Below are 15129 nucleotides of genomic sequence, written 5' to 3' on the forward strand. Positions count from 1 at the left end.
AATGACGATGTTGTTGGTGTTCCACCCGTATCTTTTACTGTGGTTCTCCACTTGAAATATTATTTGCAATTCTGGGCGTTACTTTCTACTCCGGAGTCGAGGGGATGACCCCACAGAATGAACCGTGTCTGTGTCTTACCAAGTATATAAGGCCTCCCGAGCTAGTTGTTGATGCGCAGATCCAATAATTCATTTCTTCTTTCTCCTGTTTTCTTTCATCCTTTCTTCTTCTTCACCCGCTACCACATCCATACCATGCCTTCTACAAATGGTACAACCGATCCCTTGGAATATCAAAAGATATTCCACTGGGCTGAAACACAGAAGGATGGCACTATCCCTTCGTTTAACACAAGACGCAATGACCCTTACAAGGTACGTACCCATGCCATTCCCAATGAGCCCAAAGTAACAGAGACTAAAACCTCGAATAGTATCAAGCCGGATTCGGCAACTCGTATGTATTTACATTCATATGCATCTAGCGATTCAACTGGCTGATGTAGCTTCTTCAGATTTGAATCTGAAGCTGTCCCTGGCACTATTCCACATGGCCAAAATAACCCCCGCAACGTGCGCTTTGGTCTCTACGCCGAGCAAGTTACCGCAACTGCCTTTGTGGCACCCCGACATGCCAACAAGAAGGCATGGCTGTACCGTGCCCGCCCAGCCGTTGCGCACCAAGGATTCGTATGTAGACCTTTCCCCCACATTCCCGATGAATTCCCTACCAACAGCGTCCCAATCAGACCGAATTGCCAGACATCGAAGACACCGAGTCCAACTTTCTGCCGCTGAATCCTCGTATTCATGTCTCCCCGACTCAGCTCGCATGGCACCCATTTGATATCCCCGAGACCGGCGAGGTAGATTTTGTCTCTGGACTCAAGACCGTTGCTGGCTCCGGAGACCCTACTCTACGAGAAGGTATCGCGACACACGTCTATGTTGCCAACACGAGCATGACGAAGAAAGCCTTCGTCAACTCCGACGGTGAATTTCTGATCGTCCCGCAACAGGGTGCATTGGACATCCAAACGGAGTTCGGTAAATTGTATGTCCAGCCTGGCGAGCTTTGCGTAATCCAGCGTGGCTTGCGCTTCCGTGTGGAATTGCCCGATGGACCATCCCGCGGATACATCCTGGAGGTCTGGGGAAGTTGTTTCGAGCTCCCGGAGCTGGGTCCTCTTGGTGCAAACGGTTTGGCCAATGCACGGGACTTCCTGACTCCCGTTGCTCATTATGAGATTGCTCAGGAGCCTTGGGAGATCGTGTACAAGCTTGGTGGAAAGTTCTTCAAGAGCACCCAGAATCACAGCCCCTTCGACGTGGTTGCTTGGCACGGAAACTATGTATGGATGATCCTCCCTATACAATTTTGAAAATAAGCTAACATTTGTAACAGGTCCCGTACAAATACGACCTGACGAAATTCGTGAACGTCGGATCCATCTCCGTGGACCATATCGACCCATCCATTTTCTGCGTGCTTACAGCCCCATCTCGCGATCTCAATGCCCCATTGGCCGATTTCCTTACTTTCTCCCCGAGATGGGACGTCGCATCCCGTAAGTCGTCCTGCAATTCTAGCACCAGTCCCATCTAAAATCACATTTTCTAATGGCGAAACACAGACACTTACCGACCTCCTTACTACCACCGGAACGTCGCATCAGAACTGATGGGTTTAATCTATGGCGACTACGGCGGTCGCTCGGATGCATTCAAGCCAGGCAGTGTGTCTTTCGAATGTGGCTTCGTTCCTCACGGTGTTGCGTACGAGGAATTCAAGGCTGCCAGTGACGATGTGCCGCCTGAGATGCGGATCTCCGAGGCGTCGATTGCCTTCATGTTTGAGTCGAGTCGACCTTTCACTATTACTGATTTTGCGTGGAACAGCGCTAAGAAGCATGAGCATGAGCCTAAGATGTGGGATAGCTTGGTCGATCATTTCTCTGAGCATGCTGAGGAGGTCGAGGCTATTTTGGCCAAGGCCAAGAACTTGTCTGTTTAATGAGTCTTCCAAGGTTCTGTTAATGGCGTCAACGTTTAGCGTATGCATTTCATGATCGGAAATACGATTTTCAGTTCACTTTTTCAGATTGTTTTCTATGGAGTCACCATCCTTCGTAGAATAAATGCCTAAAACCAAGTGGATACTAGTAGGTAGTATTTGCTTACCCAAAGCGACCTCTACATTCTTTTTGCTTGCCTTATCACTGACTATTGACCGATTACCGATGTGTTTGTAGAGAGACTCTTCACTTCTGACGTGGTCGCTGTCAAGCCATAAGCACTAGTTAAGCCATAAACTGTGCCGTTCAGCTCCACATTTTGAGCTCCAATCTAACTGAAAAGACGAAAATACCTCTACGCATCCAGTATTCTTATTCACGGATGGCTGGAGAGAAACCGCTTGATTCTTTTCAGCAACACAGGCTTGTCTAACAATCACCCATCCACCTAACTCCTCAATGTCAAGGTTTCATAAACTTCCAAAATTCAGTCTCGAAGGCTTCGGACGGGGTCCTTTGACGCCAGCTCTCTCGACACGGACTCTCTCAACCCGCCCCTCCTCGATATCCAAGGCCCTTGCCTGCCTTCCTCTAAAATTATCGATTTGGCATACCTGGCGAGACTTGATGATACTCAGGAACTGGAAGCCTCAACTCCCATGGTTGACGCTATCAAAGAAATTCCTGGGTGGAAAATGATTTGTTTACTACTAGTCAGCTTTCCGGTTGTTCAAGTAGGATACTTAGTAGTTATCTTAGTTTGTGTTCCACGATCCCAATTTTATTAATCTTCACGGACCTCAATAGATCAAGCTCTTTGTCATTGTATTTACAGTGGTGGAGATTTCCTGTGCGCCGCTCGTGATCATGAGTACTGTACAAATGTGCATTCAATCCATCAACCAATCAATAGATGATCAATCCGAGCCAGCTTGGTCTTGTTTAACAATGGGTTTCCTCAGGATATAGCCACCCAAGAAAAGGAGCACTGGAAGCGCAGAAACTCCAGTAATCAACCCCATTGCCCAGCCCATGGTGCCCCATCCAGCACTTTGTCGAATGAACCCAGCAAAGAAAGGCCCAATCAATGTGCCCGCTGCAAAGCTCATGTTCGTCAACCCAAAGGCCAAAGCCATCGCACCTCCACGACCAAAGCTATCAGGTGACTCGGCTTCTTTTTCGTTGACAGAAAAGAAAACCTCGGCAGCGAGCGGAGTCATTGCAATGGCAACACATAGACCCAGTAGCGCGAGCAAAGCACAAAGAACAACCTTATCATGTAACGTGTCATTCTTTACGACCCTCAAAAGCACTGCCACCGGAACAGCGCCTAAAAATGCGCCTGATACCAGATAGCGGGTTGATTTTGGGTACTTGTCGATGATCGTCCCTGTAATAGGATCGACAAGGTGAGGAAGCATGATCGGGAAGAAAATGAGTCCCTGGCCGGTTTGTTGCCAGCCAAATGTCTCCTCGACAAAGAGGGGAAGCACACTGTCAAAAGACGACAGAACCAGAGATACAACAAAATACCCCCAGAGAGCCACCGAAAGACGGGGTGAGCCCAACAGAGCTGCAATCTGTTTCAAAGGATGACGGGAGTGTTTCGGCTTTTCTAGGCTTTCGATCGATGAGACAGCAGAAGAAGCCGCGACTTGAGCGTTGCTAGCTGCTGTGTCGTCTTTTTTCTCGCCCAAGGTCGGTGACAATGGCCTCCTCTCAGGGGCAAGCCATGGGATGGCATGCTTTTGCTCAATCAGCACCACTCGGAGAAATATATCAATCGCAATCAATCCGAATGCAAGTCCAAAGACAGAATAGTATCCTCCATGCTGATACAGTACACCTCCCAGCAATGGACCTGCCACGGTGCCCATGCTCAAGGCCATCGAGACGTATCCGACTGCTTGACCAAATCCCTCCTTCCCCACCGTGTCTACCAACAGTGCAATTCCAACAGTCCATACCACGGCCGAGGCCATGCCTTGGAACAATCGGCCAGCGATCCACAGACCGAGGTTGGTTCCGATGCACAGCAGCGCCGTTGCAGCGCCCAGTGCCACCAAACCGAAAAGAAGTGGCCAGCGACGGGACTCGAATCGGTCAGCTAGATAACCCACAACAGCTATTGAGGTCAGCTTGACATCATATATATTGCTTGTTCTTAGGAAAAGTCACTTACGAGAAAATGCTAGCGTTGCCGCTGAGTATAATGCTAGAAGAATCGAATTCCACGATTGAACTGACGAAATATTCTGTTAGCATAGCTCGTGCTTCATGAGAATTGAGAAGTAGATCAAACTCACTATCATCTTTGGAAATCCCAACTCTCCGTTCCAAAGCCGTCGGTGTAACAGGCACAATCTATAAAAATTAGAAATCCGCCCAACTACCATGAATTGTGGGGTAGAAGTGGCATACCAGGCCATACATGAAATAATCCTGCAGGTATCACAAGTTAGAAAGAGTAAAAACAGATGAAAAAAAAGGTTCAAATCATATCTTACAGTCGATGCCGCAAAAGAAACAGTAAATATAATAAACCATTTGGCCGATCGAAGCTCCACTAGCTTCGGCCGTGTTGGTTCTCTGTGCAGGAAGCTTTTGAACCCCATTATATGTAAGAAAATGGGCCTCAGGTATTCATATTAGGAGTTTGCAGTTGGTTATAAAAGAAAATCGAGAAATAGCGAAGAATGAGATGATTTATTTGTATCGTTGCAACGGGCGAGACAAACCGCTAATCTGGATTGCGCGGAGCCCGCGGGCTCCGCAGGCTTGAGACCCACTCGGGCCTCTAGGTACGTATCAATGTTCCGATTAATGATCTTAGTATGATAACACCCATGGACTGCCTAGAAATTCGACAAGATAAGGTGATCATGCCTGAAAATCTCCAAAGATCCCTTAGGCATGTCAGTCTTCAGGCAGAGATGGAATATACTGATACGATTGTGACCTGTGAGTGGAAGGTCCAAGCATAATCAAATGCTGACAATCAAATGCTGACTGCCGTGGAAGATGTAAGACAACCAGTGGAGCGCTTACTCTGTTCAAACCTCAACGTTGGGAAAGATTGAAGCTGAAGCTTGTGGAATACCTAGACTGATGAGGTAGGACTGGAACGATCAAAAATGGTATATGATTATGGTCCTTGGATGGGAAGAGGTACATTGGTGTAGCATGATGGAGAAGAGTAGTGGAAGTTTGTACAGGACAAAACCACCTCGGAAGGACCTGAACTTTCCGTATTTCGTCGAGCCCACGATTAAGCTTGAGATGCTTATGCAAGGAATTTAAACTAGAAGCTTTCAGTGGGGAAACCGGGGAAAGTTGCCATCAACACTAGGTAAGTGCTCTCTTGCATATAGCTCGCTACTACCTGGCACAACCCTTGGATGATTCTTATCCAACAACATTTGACCTCGTCCAATACTGGCATAAGCCACCTTCAGTCAAGAGAATGCATTGCTGACCATTGAACCATAATTTTTGATAAAAATCTAAGCTGAATCTTGCAAAAGGGTCTTTTATTTTCATGATTGGTATCAACAGACGGTTAGGCATCGAACCATACGAAATTAATAAGGAGAGAGCCCTGTCCGTATGCAGCCCGCTTCCTCCGTCAGGCCAGTAGCTCCCAGAACAAAGGTTATCGAATCTATCAAAGGAAGTAATCGGGTGTCCGTCTCGATACCATCGGTTCGCCCGCTCTTGGGCAAGGGTCAAATTGTAGACTGGAATAATTCATTAGCATTATACTCTCTGTTATCAGACACAACAGACAAAACTCACAATGTGTACTTGAGATGCTCATCAATCTCCATAATAGCGGCCTGATTACCACAGCGGTAACAGTAATTGGGGGCTAAGAAAAAGAAAGAAAAAAAAACACACGCGTCAGTTTTCTTGCTTCACCATGGTCATCGTCCAAACCCACGGAAAACATACCAGAGAAAATGGTCACCACGTTTCGATCCTGTGACCAATTATATCCTTCCATAACCAATTGGTGAGCGCGTGCAACCAGAGTCAAGCCGTTGTTGTGGTTGAATGCTTCCGAAATATCCTGTCCGAATGTGTATCCTGCACCACGAGGAGAGATTCCCCATCCACAGCGATCATCGGGATCACTCCACAGCAAGTCGCACATGGGTCCTTCGTGTGGGACTTCTTGGATACGGTCCAAGGACCGAATGTTGTCCAGGGTGTCGATCGACGGGCTCAGCCCACCGTGCAGACAGAAAATCTGGTTCTCAATGAGAGCTGTGAGGGGGAGATAATCAAAGAGATCGGTGAAGTATTTCCACACGTTGGCGTTTCCATATTTGCGAAGACATTCGTCGTAGAAGCCATACACTTGGGTGATCTGGCGGGATTCGTGGTTTCCACGGAGGATGGTGATACGCTGGGGGTAGCGAATCTTGAGGCAGACCAGAAGGGTCACAGTCTCAACGGAATAGTAGCCGCGATCAACATAATCACCTACAATGAGAGTAAAAAAAAGCAAACATTAGAATTTTGTCTCATTGCCGATATAGGACCCCCACAGTCCGACCGACGACGGGCAGGTTATCACTTACCCATGAAAAGGTAGTTTGTGTCGGGATTAGGACCGCCAATGCGGAACAGCTCCATTAGGTCGTGGAACTGGCCGTGAATATCACCGCACACTGTGACCGGACATTTCTGTTATGATGGTCAGTGGGTTGCTGATGGTGGGGACCTCGCCCGACCCGACCGGAGAACAGTCAAGATACGTACCACTGGCTGAACATTGGACTCTTCCTGCAATACTTCTCTTGCCTGTGAGCAGTATTAAATAATCAATTCTTCGGATCCATTACAGCTTCCAGCGAGAGAAAAACGCACCCGATCGCACAGGCGCCGCACATCTTCCTCCGCTAATTGCTTGCACGTCATCAAACTCTCGATCCAACCATCCAAGGTCGGTATAGAACCAGTGTCGGTCACGGGGGAGAGACGGTGTGGCTCAGGTGAGCGCGCCGTATCGATTTCCATGTTGTTATCCATGGCGGGCACAGGTGATGTGGATTGGAGGGGCCAAGTTGGGGAGGGGCGGTCTCGTGAGAAATGACTAAGGTTCCGTGTCGGTCGGTAGAATGGGTAAAGGGGTTGTGGAGGAAAGAACAATCACAAGGGCAATTCGAAGATACGAGACAATATCCCCAAGATCAACTCAAGGGATGACGGATGGGGTGGAAGTTGGGAGGGGGGGAAACAGGGAAAGGGAGAAAGAGATGCGGGAAGGTCAAGTTTGGAGGTGTTCAAGTTTGCGCCACTTTTACTAGCCACACACCGCTTCTTAGTGAACCTTTGATCCGTGAACGTGGCGGTGCAACTATATTATACCAGGAGTAAATGCTCCATACTGAATTATCTTCTGATCTTAAAACTAGTTTTGCTCAGAATTTCTATTTTGAAACCGGGAATTCTGAAAATTTTCTGCGGGGATCAGTTTGACCATTCAAGGTTGATCATCGAAGGCGGTAACCAACCGAAGAGTACAATCTCATTTAAAGCTCAGACTGTCTCATCTTTCTTCTTTGTCTGCCATTGGGTAATGGCCGCCTTATTCGGCATCTCAGGTGGCTTCATCTGTACTCTCCTACATTTCAGGCAGGCATGATTGGAGATATAGACGCATATCGTGGCTAGGCACCACGTAAATGTTCAATTTCGTCAAAAAGCAGTAGGTAAAATGAACGACCATTAAAACTCAGTCCGTACACTCGTTTTGTAACATCATCAGCCTACCTGAATATTCAAAGAAGCCATGAAACTCTTAAATGAAGTCGCCCCCGAAGCCTCCGCCCCCGAAGCCTCCACCCCCGAAGCCTCCACCAGGTCCTCCAAATGGTCCTCGGCTGCGGCCGTGTGGTGGAGCACCTGGTCCGGGGGGGTCATATCTGGCCCCAGGTGGTGCAAGAGGATCATACCCACCATTTCCACCGCGTCCACCAAATAGGGGGTCATCAAAGGTTGGGTGCATGCCACCACCAGATCCAAATCCAGGGCCAGCAGGTCCTCGGAGGGGATCGTGAGGGCCAAGTCCAGCTGGATAGAGGTCACGATCTCCAATACCATAAGCGCCTCTTCCGCCACCAAATCCGGGAGGGATGCCGCGCGCGGGACGATTGATTTCAAACTCATCTTCAAATCCAGGAGGGGGGAAATCGCCCGTTGGCTGGGGTTGGCGGGGTGCACTGGCCAGTGGATCATCAAATGGGTAAGGACGGGCGGGCTCGGGCATAATGGAATCATCTCGCAAAGGGTCTCGGCGAGGTCTATCTTCTGGTTGTTGGCGGAGTGCCTCCTGGAATTCCCGAGTCGAGCCCTCTGAGGATTCTTTGCCCAGACCTGGGGCGAGTTCTTGGATAACATTGGTTTTGAAAAATGCGATCAGTTGACTGAGATGATCCGATGAGATGAAAACCTTATGGAGGGCAGCGGTGATATTGTCTGTTGATGATAATGGGAGCGCAGACTCCGAGATGAAGTCTTTCACAGATACATCAAAAGAACCGGTGCGGTCATCGGCCAGTCTCACAGCATTCACCACGGCATTTTTACCAAGTCGACTCACTCTCAGTAGGTATTGTGTCGGCGATTGTTCGTGGGCATATCGGAAGGTAAAGGTACTGTTAGCGTTCCATTCTGCGGGGAGGGTGGGCGTCTCTGTGGATTCTGTTGAAGGTTGGTCATCAGTAAATTGGAGCTTTGAAGTAAAGCCAGTTTGAGGGTACCTATGTTGTGATCTTCGCCGAGTCCCACTAGCCTAAAGTCTACCGCTGCCATGCAGGCATGCCCAATGAGAGCGATAGCTTCATACGGTGTTTTGAGACTCGGTTGATCATCACGCAAAGCTCTGGTTGCAACGTCCAGAACATTGTCTCTGCTCAAGGATCTTGGGTCTGCCATTTCAAAGTATGCGTAGATTGCCCAGGTGTGGTATTTGATTAAGGATGGAGTCAGAAAGTGGATTTAAATGAAATTGAGTGACAGGCAACTAAGGTGACGACACTGCTGAGCCCCACGCATCAACAATGATCCGAGGCCTGTCGCGGCCCTTATCAGAAGCTTATCGCTGCCCTACGTGGGGAAAGCTCCATCCGGCCCCTGTATAAAACTCTCCTTGTATTTATGCAACTTTATTTCCTTTCAGGTGAGCAACATTCAACAGAACTGGATGGTATTTATGTAAACAAATCGCTGATCGGTGACATGTAGTATGTAATATTTGCTCCTCCATAACAAAGTGAATCAACATCTAAGTGTCTAAAGCATCGCCTTGGGGAAGTCCTTCATCGCTTGCCGCACTCCCAAATCAGCAAGAATCTCTTCCGTGCCACCCAAGATAGCATCAAACTTATACCCACGGTGGAACATTTCAATAACCTTACCCATACCGCTTTGGGTCAAACCACGTCCGCCAAAGATATTGACAGCCATATCGGCAACCTCTTGAGCGGCACGAGTTGAGCTAGACTTGAGCAGGCCAATTGGACCAGCCAGGTGCTTCGCCTGTTCGGCATAGGACAAATTGCACATCTGGTAGGTGATGGACTCGAGCCAGGCCTGGTGGGCTTCGGCAAGGGAGATCATGCGAGCAAGCCTATTAGATATAATTAGCTTGGCCCATACATATTATGGAGAGTAACTGAATAAACTCACTTTTGGCGTATGACCGGTTGTTCAGCCAATTTCTTTCCAAACACCATCCGCTGGTTGCACCACTTGAGACACTCTTCCACTACCATGGTCATGCTACGACAAACAGCTGATGTCATGTACCAACGCTCGTGGTTGAAATTTGACATGATGACCGCGAATCCCTTGTGCTCTTGGCCGAGAATGTTGCCCACCGGCACCTTGACATTCTCAAACTGCACGAAAGCGGTTGCGGCGGTAGTCGAGTATGAAGTCTTGATTTGCTTGGTATCAACGCCGCCATCGCGGGGAATCAAGAGCACGGTGAATCCCTTCTCGGTCTTGCATCCGGTGACAAAGTAGTCGGCAAACATGCCGTTGGTAATCCACTTCCTAAAAACGATATTAGCACTTGACTTTGTCGCTATTTATAGTAGCTAAAGAAAACTGACTTGGTGCCATTGACAATATAGAACTTGCCATCCGGTGTCTTTTCAGCAGTGGTCTTCAGACCCGCAACGTCACTACCAGCGAAAGCCTCGGTGATCGCAAGGCACATCTTTTTCTTTCCAGACAAGACCTCCTCTGTCACCTTCTCCTTCAGCACAGGGTCACGTAGCCACTGTTGCACAGCTGTAAGACTAATAGTCATGCCAGCCATATTGCCGTCTTGGAAACCTGTAGTGGTAAAGTGAGTTACGGAATCCCACAAAAACCGATCAATCAAAATCACTTACCTCGAGCGTTGGCGCGCACAGTTTCCTGTGCGACAATCATGTCATGGAAATAATCAAACTCCTTTCCGTCCACAAGGCCTCCAAAAAGCTTGCGGTTGTGAAGGTGCTTGCCAGGGCCCAAACGCATCGCCAAGATATTTGTCTCGGCCATACGATCGATCAACTCTTGACTAATATATGTGCCATCTCTTTCCTTCTCCTGCGCTTCGGGGGTGACATATTGATCGGTGAACTCGCGCATTGCTTTTTGTAGCCGACGATGGCTCTCCTTGTAATAAGGGTTCTTGAATTGCGGGCGCAACCACAGCGGCTCCGCATACGGCACAGTGCTGACTGCGCCGATCTTGGGCTCGATAACCTCAGGCTTTTCGCCCTCGATAGTTCCGATGCATAGCTGATCCCGGTATTTCTCCAACACTTCCTGGCGGTGCAGATTGTAGAAGTCAGTTGTGGCATCTTGGCCAGCTACCTGGGCGAGGACGACGGACCCGCCCGGGTGAGCGTCCACGAAATCAGTCAGATCATAGACGCGGTGGTCGATGATACACCACAGGGATTCTTCGGTATTGTGCTTAGCGACCTCGGCCCGGGTAAGTATTTCGGACGGCATCGTGATTTGAACTGTGTGGTGGGAAGAGAGAAAAGAAGGGAGAGTTGGTCATTGGTGAGTATGTACCCCAGATTTGGGGTGTGCCAATCACGAGCCTGGTGATTTTCAACCGAGGCCCGAGGATTTGGTGAGGTAATCTACTTTTGAAAAAAAAACTGATCAGCTGAGGCACAGTCTACGTACTTGATGCATGTACTAGTGTTTCAATTATCACTTGCAACTCAGCTAAGGTAGTATTTTTTGCCGAATCTACAAAATATAGGCCAAAAGACCCGACATGCTAAGGACTCGGAGGTTGAAGTTCAGTCATGCTTCTGGAGAAGCGATATAATTAGCGCTAAAGTAAAAGTATGTATTACTGGAAGTTTACTTCCGAGGTTCAAATCAGTATTTAGCTTTTGATCGACATTTTTTCGTCACGAATGGGCGGACTTGAAATAGTAATCATTTACATTGCGGGACCCACTCTGCCAGGTCAGGGCGCCACATATCTCATTCCAGAATGGTGGCTTACTCTTGGTAAAATTGTTGGTAGCATCACATGAAAGAACTTTCATTCCATTATGAATAACTTCCAATGTTCTAGTAATAATATGTACATTGACGGTTTTTACCGTATGTAGAAGCAAGACTAGTATGTATTAACTTATGCCCGGCGTCCCGCACCGTTGGCCTTGATCTCCTTCATAGCTTCTTCAATCAACCACATGCAGATCGATTGAGCATCGCTACCAACACGCCAGCTGCCTAGCACGATACCACGGCTCTCGAGAGTATCACTAGCACGCTCCCAGCGACGCCGCCACAGTTCTTCGCGTTTATTGGGCAAAGGCGCGGGCGGCATGCTCGAATCATTGCTGCTATAGCTATTGAAACTACTAGTTGACTGCCGGGGCAACGATTGGTTGGATGGTGATTGTCGGAGCCCAGGTGATGGCGAAGAAGACAGGTTAAGTCGTTCGGTGGCATACGACAAGGCAGCCTGAGCGGTCCCAGAGACCGGGTATGAAGGTTTGTTTGCCAGAGATGCAGTTGCAGGCCGCAGTACAGGCGTGCTGGATGCAGAGCTCGTAGCGGATGGTGTAGTGTTTGTACGTCGGGGTGGCGGGGGAGGAGGTGGTATCTTTGAGCGAGATGATTGTGTCGTCGTATTGCTTGCATCTTCCAGCGCTGGTTCGGTCTGGGTGCGAGAAATGGATGGGAAAGGGTCAGAATCTGCCAGCAACTCTTTTCTGGCCATTAAACTTCCCCGGGGTGGCAAGGGAGGCACAGCTTTGCGACGAATTGACTCCTGGGAGGGCTGACGTGCAGCATTTATTGTATCCGTCCGTAGCGAAGATGGTTTGCTCGGCTTAGTAGGAGGCACCCGTGGTCTCACTGGTGGGCTCGACTTTGCGGTTGTTTCCATAATATCATCATCTATATCTATGAGGTTCCCAACAGGGATGCTTTTTACCTCTCTCTGAGGCGGTGGTGGTGGTGGCGTTGGCACGGGTCGACGAGGCGGCAGAGTAGGCCTGCTCGGCAGAGAATCCGAGGAGTCCACAAGCTGCGAAGTACTGCGATTGTACCCATCGGCCCTCTCAAGATTCCCGACAGATTTTTCAAAGAAAGGCTTCTTCTCTGGGGTCGTAACATCTCGAATGAAGATTCCCAAAATGCGACCTGGGTTTGCCAAGGCAATATCGGTATAGACTTCCAGATCGGCCTCTCCACTGTCACCAACTAGGATGAACTTGCGCTCGGGGAAGTCACGCAGAAGTTGCTCCAATGAACCTCTTTTTCTCTCGGCTGTCGGCTCGAATATTCCTTGTAACATGCCTGAGTACGCCTTGAGATGGAAAGATCCCGGCGGCAAGCCTGCCAACTTGAAATATCTCTCTAGCAATGGATAAAGCTGCCAGGGGGCGTTGGAGACGTAGTGAAGTTTCACCCCCTTCTTGGCTACTTGTGTATACCACTCGTCAACTCCGGCAACTTTCAGCTCGGCTAGCTCACGAACAAAGGTATTTCGGAACATTTCCTTTGCGCCACTGGCAATAGCTGAGTGTTTGACGGTATCATCGATGTCACTGATGAGACTGATACCGACGGGCTCGATAATTTCGATTGGCTTCGCAGCAGACAAGTCTTCGGAAGCAAGCACTCGGATATGAGTCGGCACAAATGACAACGGAGCACGAATATTAAAATGACCGGACTCATCTGTCATCATGTTCCGGGACTCGCTCTGATCATCATTGAAAAAGAACACAGTTACCGGCATACCAGCCATAGGGTTTGTCAAGAATGGACGCAGTCGTTCCATGAGATGTGCATTGGCGACAGAAACCTGGTCTTTGGTCATCGCTGCAGTCTGACCTGGGTCTGCCCGGCTTCGCTCCGTATTAGAGCTCTTCCAAGAGGAATCGGCGTCTTTTTCTGCTCTGTCGACCAGAGTCTGCATCTGCTTGTCCACATCTTCATCTTCGCCTCTGCCGGAAACTCGGTCAGAGCTCTCGTCATTGGGAACGCCAGAGGGAGTCGGAACGCCACTTAATGTTCGGGCCAGTTTGATCATCAGACGATGTTTGCGATTCATCGGTCCTCGATTCGGCGCATAGATCCATCCACGAACATCAACATCCACTATCGCATTAGATACATCAGGTTCGTTCAAGATAGACCCAAAGTTATCCCCCTGGGAAGCGCCGCGATAATCATCAATGGTCTCACTCCATGAATCTCGCCGTGGGCGCACGCCAGCACCCTTTTTTACTGGTGGCAATGTTCTGGCATAGCTGGGAAACAGAACCATCTCTTCATCGCCAGACCGCGCAATCTCGACATCCGGAAACGCGCCCGGGGTATGATAATAGTCCTCTTCGGAACCAGCTCCCTGTCCCGCCCAGCGTGATTTGTATGTCTGCCCTAAGTCATTCGCTGCCTTCAGCCACTCATAGGCTTTCTTGCGGCGGCTCCCAGTAGCATATGAACCATCACCGCTCCATGTAGACGAGGCCATTAGGCCTTTCGTAGCATCCTTCGGCCCGTCAATGGGCCTGCGAATATTTCGAACACGTTTCGCGATGGACGTAGCCCCTGCAAGCACGCTCGTTGCCGCTCTCCCGCTCCGCAGCCGTCGCCGAGGTCCAAATAGATATGATACAAAGCCCCCACCGACTCTGCGAAGGCGCGCTGCTCGCCGCACCTGGCGCTGGACGATAGCCCGGTATATGCGAGATTGCGCGCGGTGTCGCAGTGCGGGGAGGGCCTCGTGACGGAAGTTCCAGAGACTGTTCTGGGCGTGGCGGGTTCTGAGGGGACCGACGAGGATGCGGAGGAAAGCTGAGAGGGTGCTTTGTTTGGGGTCGCGGCGGCGGGGAGGGTAACTCGAGAAAATGCCCGGGGCCAGTGGGCGTCGGAATAAGAATTGCTTGAATCGGGGGATTGGCCAGCGGGGTCGCGGATTAGGCGCCAGGGTCTCGGATTGTTTGGTGGTTGGGTAATGGGTTCTTGTGCGAGGGACTCGCTGATACCTTGCAACCGGTACCTGGGGATTTCAAGAAAGAGTGAACTCTGTTGATTTGTCTGCTTGAACACTCGAGGGTAAATGAAGATGTAACAGAAATTGAAAGTGAATTCAGAGCGGTAATATGAGAGGATGGAGTGGGATGGAGGATGTTTCAAATGTTGCTGTTCCCTGCGGGGACCATGACGCCAGCTGATTTGGCCTCATCACCCGCACTGGTTTCATTCCGTTACATGACAATGATCTCAATTTGATTTCATGTAGCAGGGATGAAACTTCATTTTTGCTTGAACCAGATGCACATGCAGCATTTTATGAATATACTAGTATACTTGAGCTAAACTCACGGGATATAATTCGAACGCCTGAGACTTTTATTCATAGTATCTAATGGGACATATCTTATCAGCACTTCAGGGTCTATATGCACTGGAATATGTATCCACGGATAGACGATTTTAAGCCGCACACAATTGAACCACACATGTGCACACCTGCACAGGGCATGCGCCCTACTGATTCACATCATTGATGTTGGAGACATCACCATGATGAACTCTTCCCAGAATTTGCATTGCAAAGTTA

General features: G+C 49.2%; 6 protein-coding genes across 6 annotated transcripts; 1 reads left to right on the forward strand and 5 right to left on the reverse strand.

The window, feature by feature from the left end:
• Window positions 1-255: 255 nt before the first annotated feature.
• N7466_008744 (putative homogentisate 1,2-dioxygenase) lies at window positions 256-2014 on the forward strand (the record flags this gene model as incomplete). Its single annotated transcript, XM_057168133.1, has 6 exons — window positions 256-375; window positions 435-457; window positions 507-690; window positions 738-1352; window positions 1406-1568; window positions 1635-2014. The coding sequence occupies 6 exons, from the start codon at window positions 256-258 to the stop codon at window positions 2012-2014; spliced, it is 1485 nt and encodes a 494-aa protein (XP_057018764.1).
• A 918-nt stretch (window positions 2015-2932) lies between these two features.
• On the reverse strand, window positions 2933-4630 carry N7466_008745 (MFS transporter; the record flags this gene model as incomplete). Its single annotated transcript, XM_057168134.1, has 5 exons — window positions 2933-4140; window positions 4198-4257; window positions 4322-4379; window positions 4437-4457; window positions 4523-4630. 5 exons carry the CDS (start codon window positions 4628-4630, stop codon window positions 2933-2935), a joined length of 1455 nt encoding a protein of 484 aa, XP_057018765.1.
• Window positions 4631-5679: 1049 nt separating this feature from the next.
• N7466_008746 (serine/threonine-protein phosphatase) lies at window positions 5680-7049 on the reverse strand (the record flags this gene model as incomplete). The annotated part of the gene is made up of 6 exons (XM_057168135.1): window positions 5680-5752; window positions 5811-5883; window positions 5967-6500; window positions 6599-6704; window positions 6780-6821; window positions 6888-7049. The coding sequence occupies 6 exons, from the start codon at window positions 7047-7049 to the stop codon at window positions 5680-5682; spliced, it is 990 nt and encodes a 329-aa protein (XP_057018766.1).
• Window positions 7050-7821: 772 nt separating this feature from the next.
• N7466_008747 (proteasome inhibitor PI31 family protein) lies at window positions 7822-8957 on the reverse strand (the record flags this gene model as incomplete). The annotated part of the gene is made up of 2 exons (XM_057168136.1): window positions 7822-8723; window positions 8783-8957. The coding sequence occupies 2 exons, from the start codon at window positions 8955-8957 to the stop codon at window positions 7822-7824; spliced, it is 1077 nt and encodes a 358-aa protein (XP_057018767.1).
• Window positions 8958-9314: 357 nt separating this feature from the next.
• Window positions 9315-11033, reverse strand: N7466_008748 (acyl-CoA dehydrogenase family protein; the record flags this gene model as incomplete). The annotated part of the gene is made up of 4 exons (XM_057168137.1): window positions 9315-9651; window positions 9711-10079; window positions 10139-10364; window positions 10424-11033. The coding sequence occupies 4 exons, from the start codon at window positions 11031-11033 to the stop codon at window positions 9315-9317; spliced, it is 1542 nt and encodes a 513-aa protein (XP_057018768.1).
• A 646-nt stretch (window positions 11034-11679) lies between these two features.
• On the reverse strand, window positions 11680-14769 carry N7466_008749 (phosphatidate phosphatase App1 family protein; the record flags this gene model as incomplete). Its single annotated transcript, XM_057168138.1, has 2 exons — window positions 11680-14565; window positions 14761-14769. 2 exons carry the CDS (start codon window positions 14767-14769, stop codon window positions 11680-11682), a joined length of 2895 nt encoding a protein of 964 aa, XP_057018769.1.
• Between the last annotated feature and the right edge of the window lie 360 nt (window positions 14770-15129).

The sequence above is a fragment of the Penicillium verhagenii genome (assembly GCF_028828195.1).
Source record: "Penicillium verhagenii strain IBT 33310 chromosome Unknown utg000008l_segment0_segment0, whole genome shotgun sequence".
NCBI lineage: Eukaryota > Fungi > Ascomycota > Eurotiomycetes > Eurotiales > Aspergillaceae > Penicillium > Penicillium verhagenii.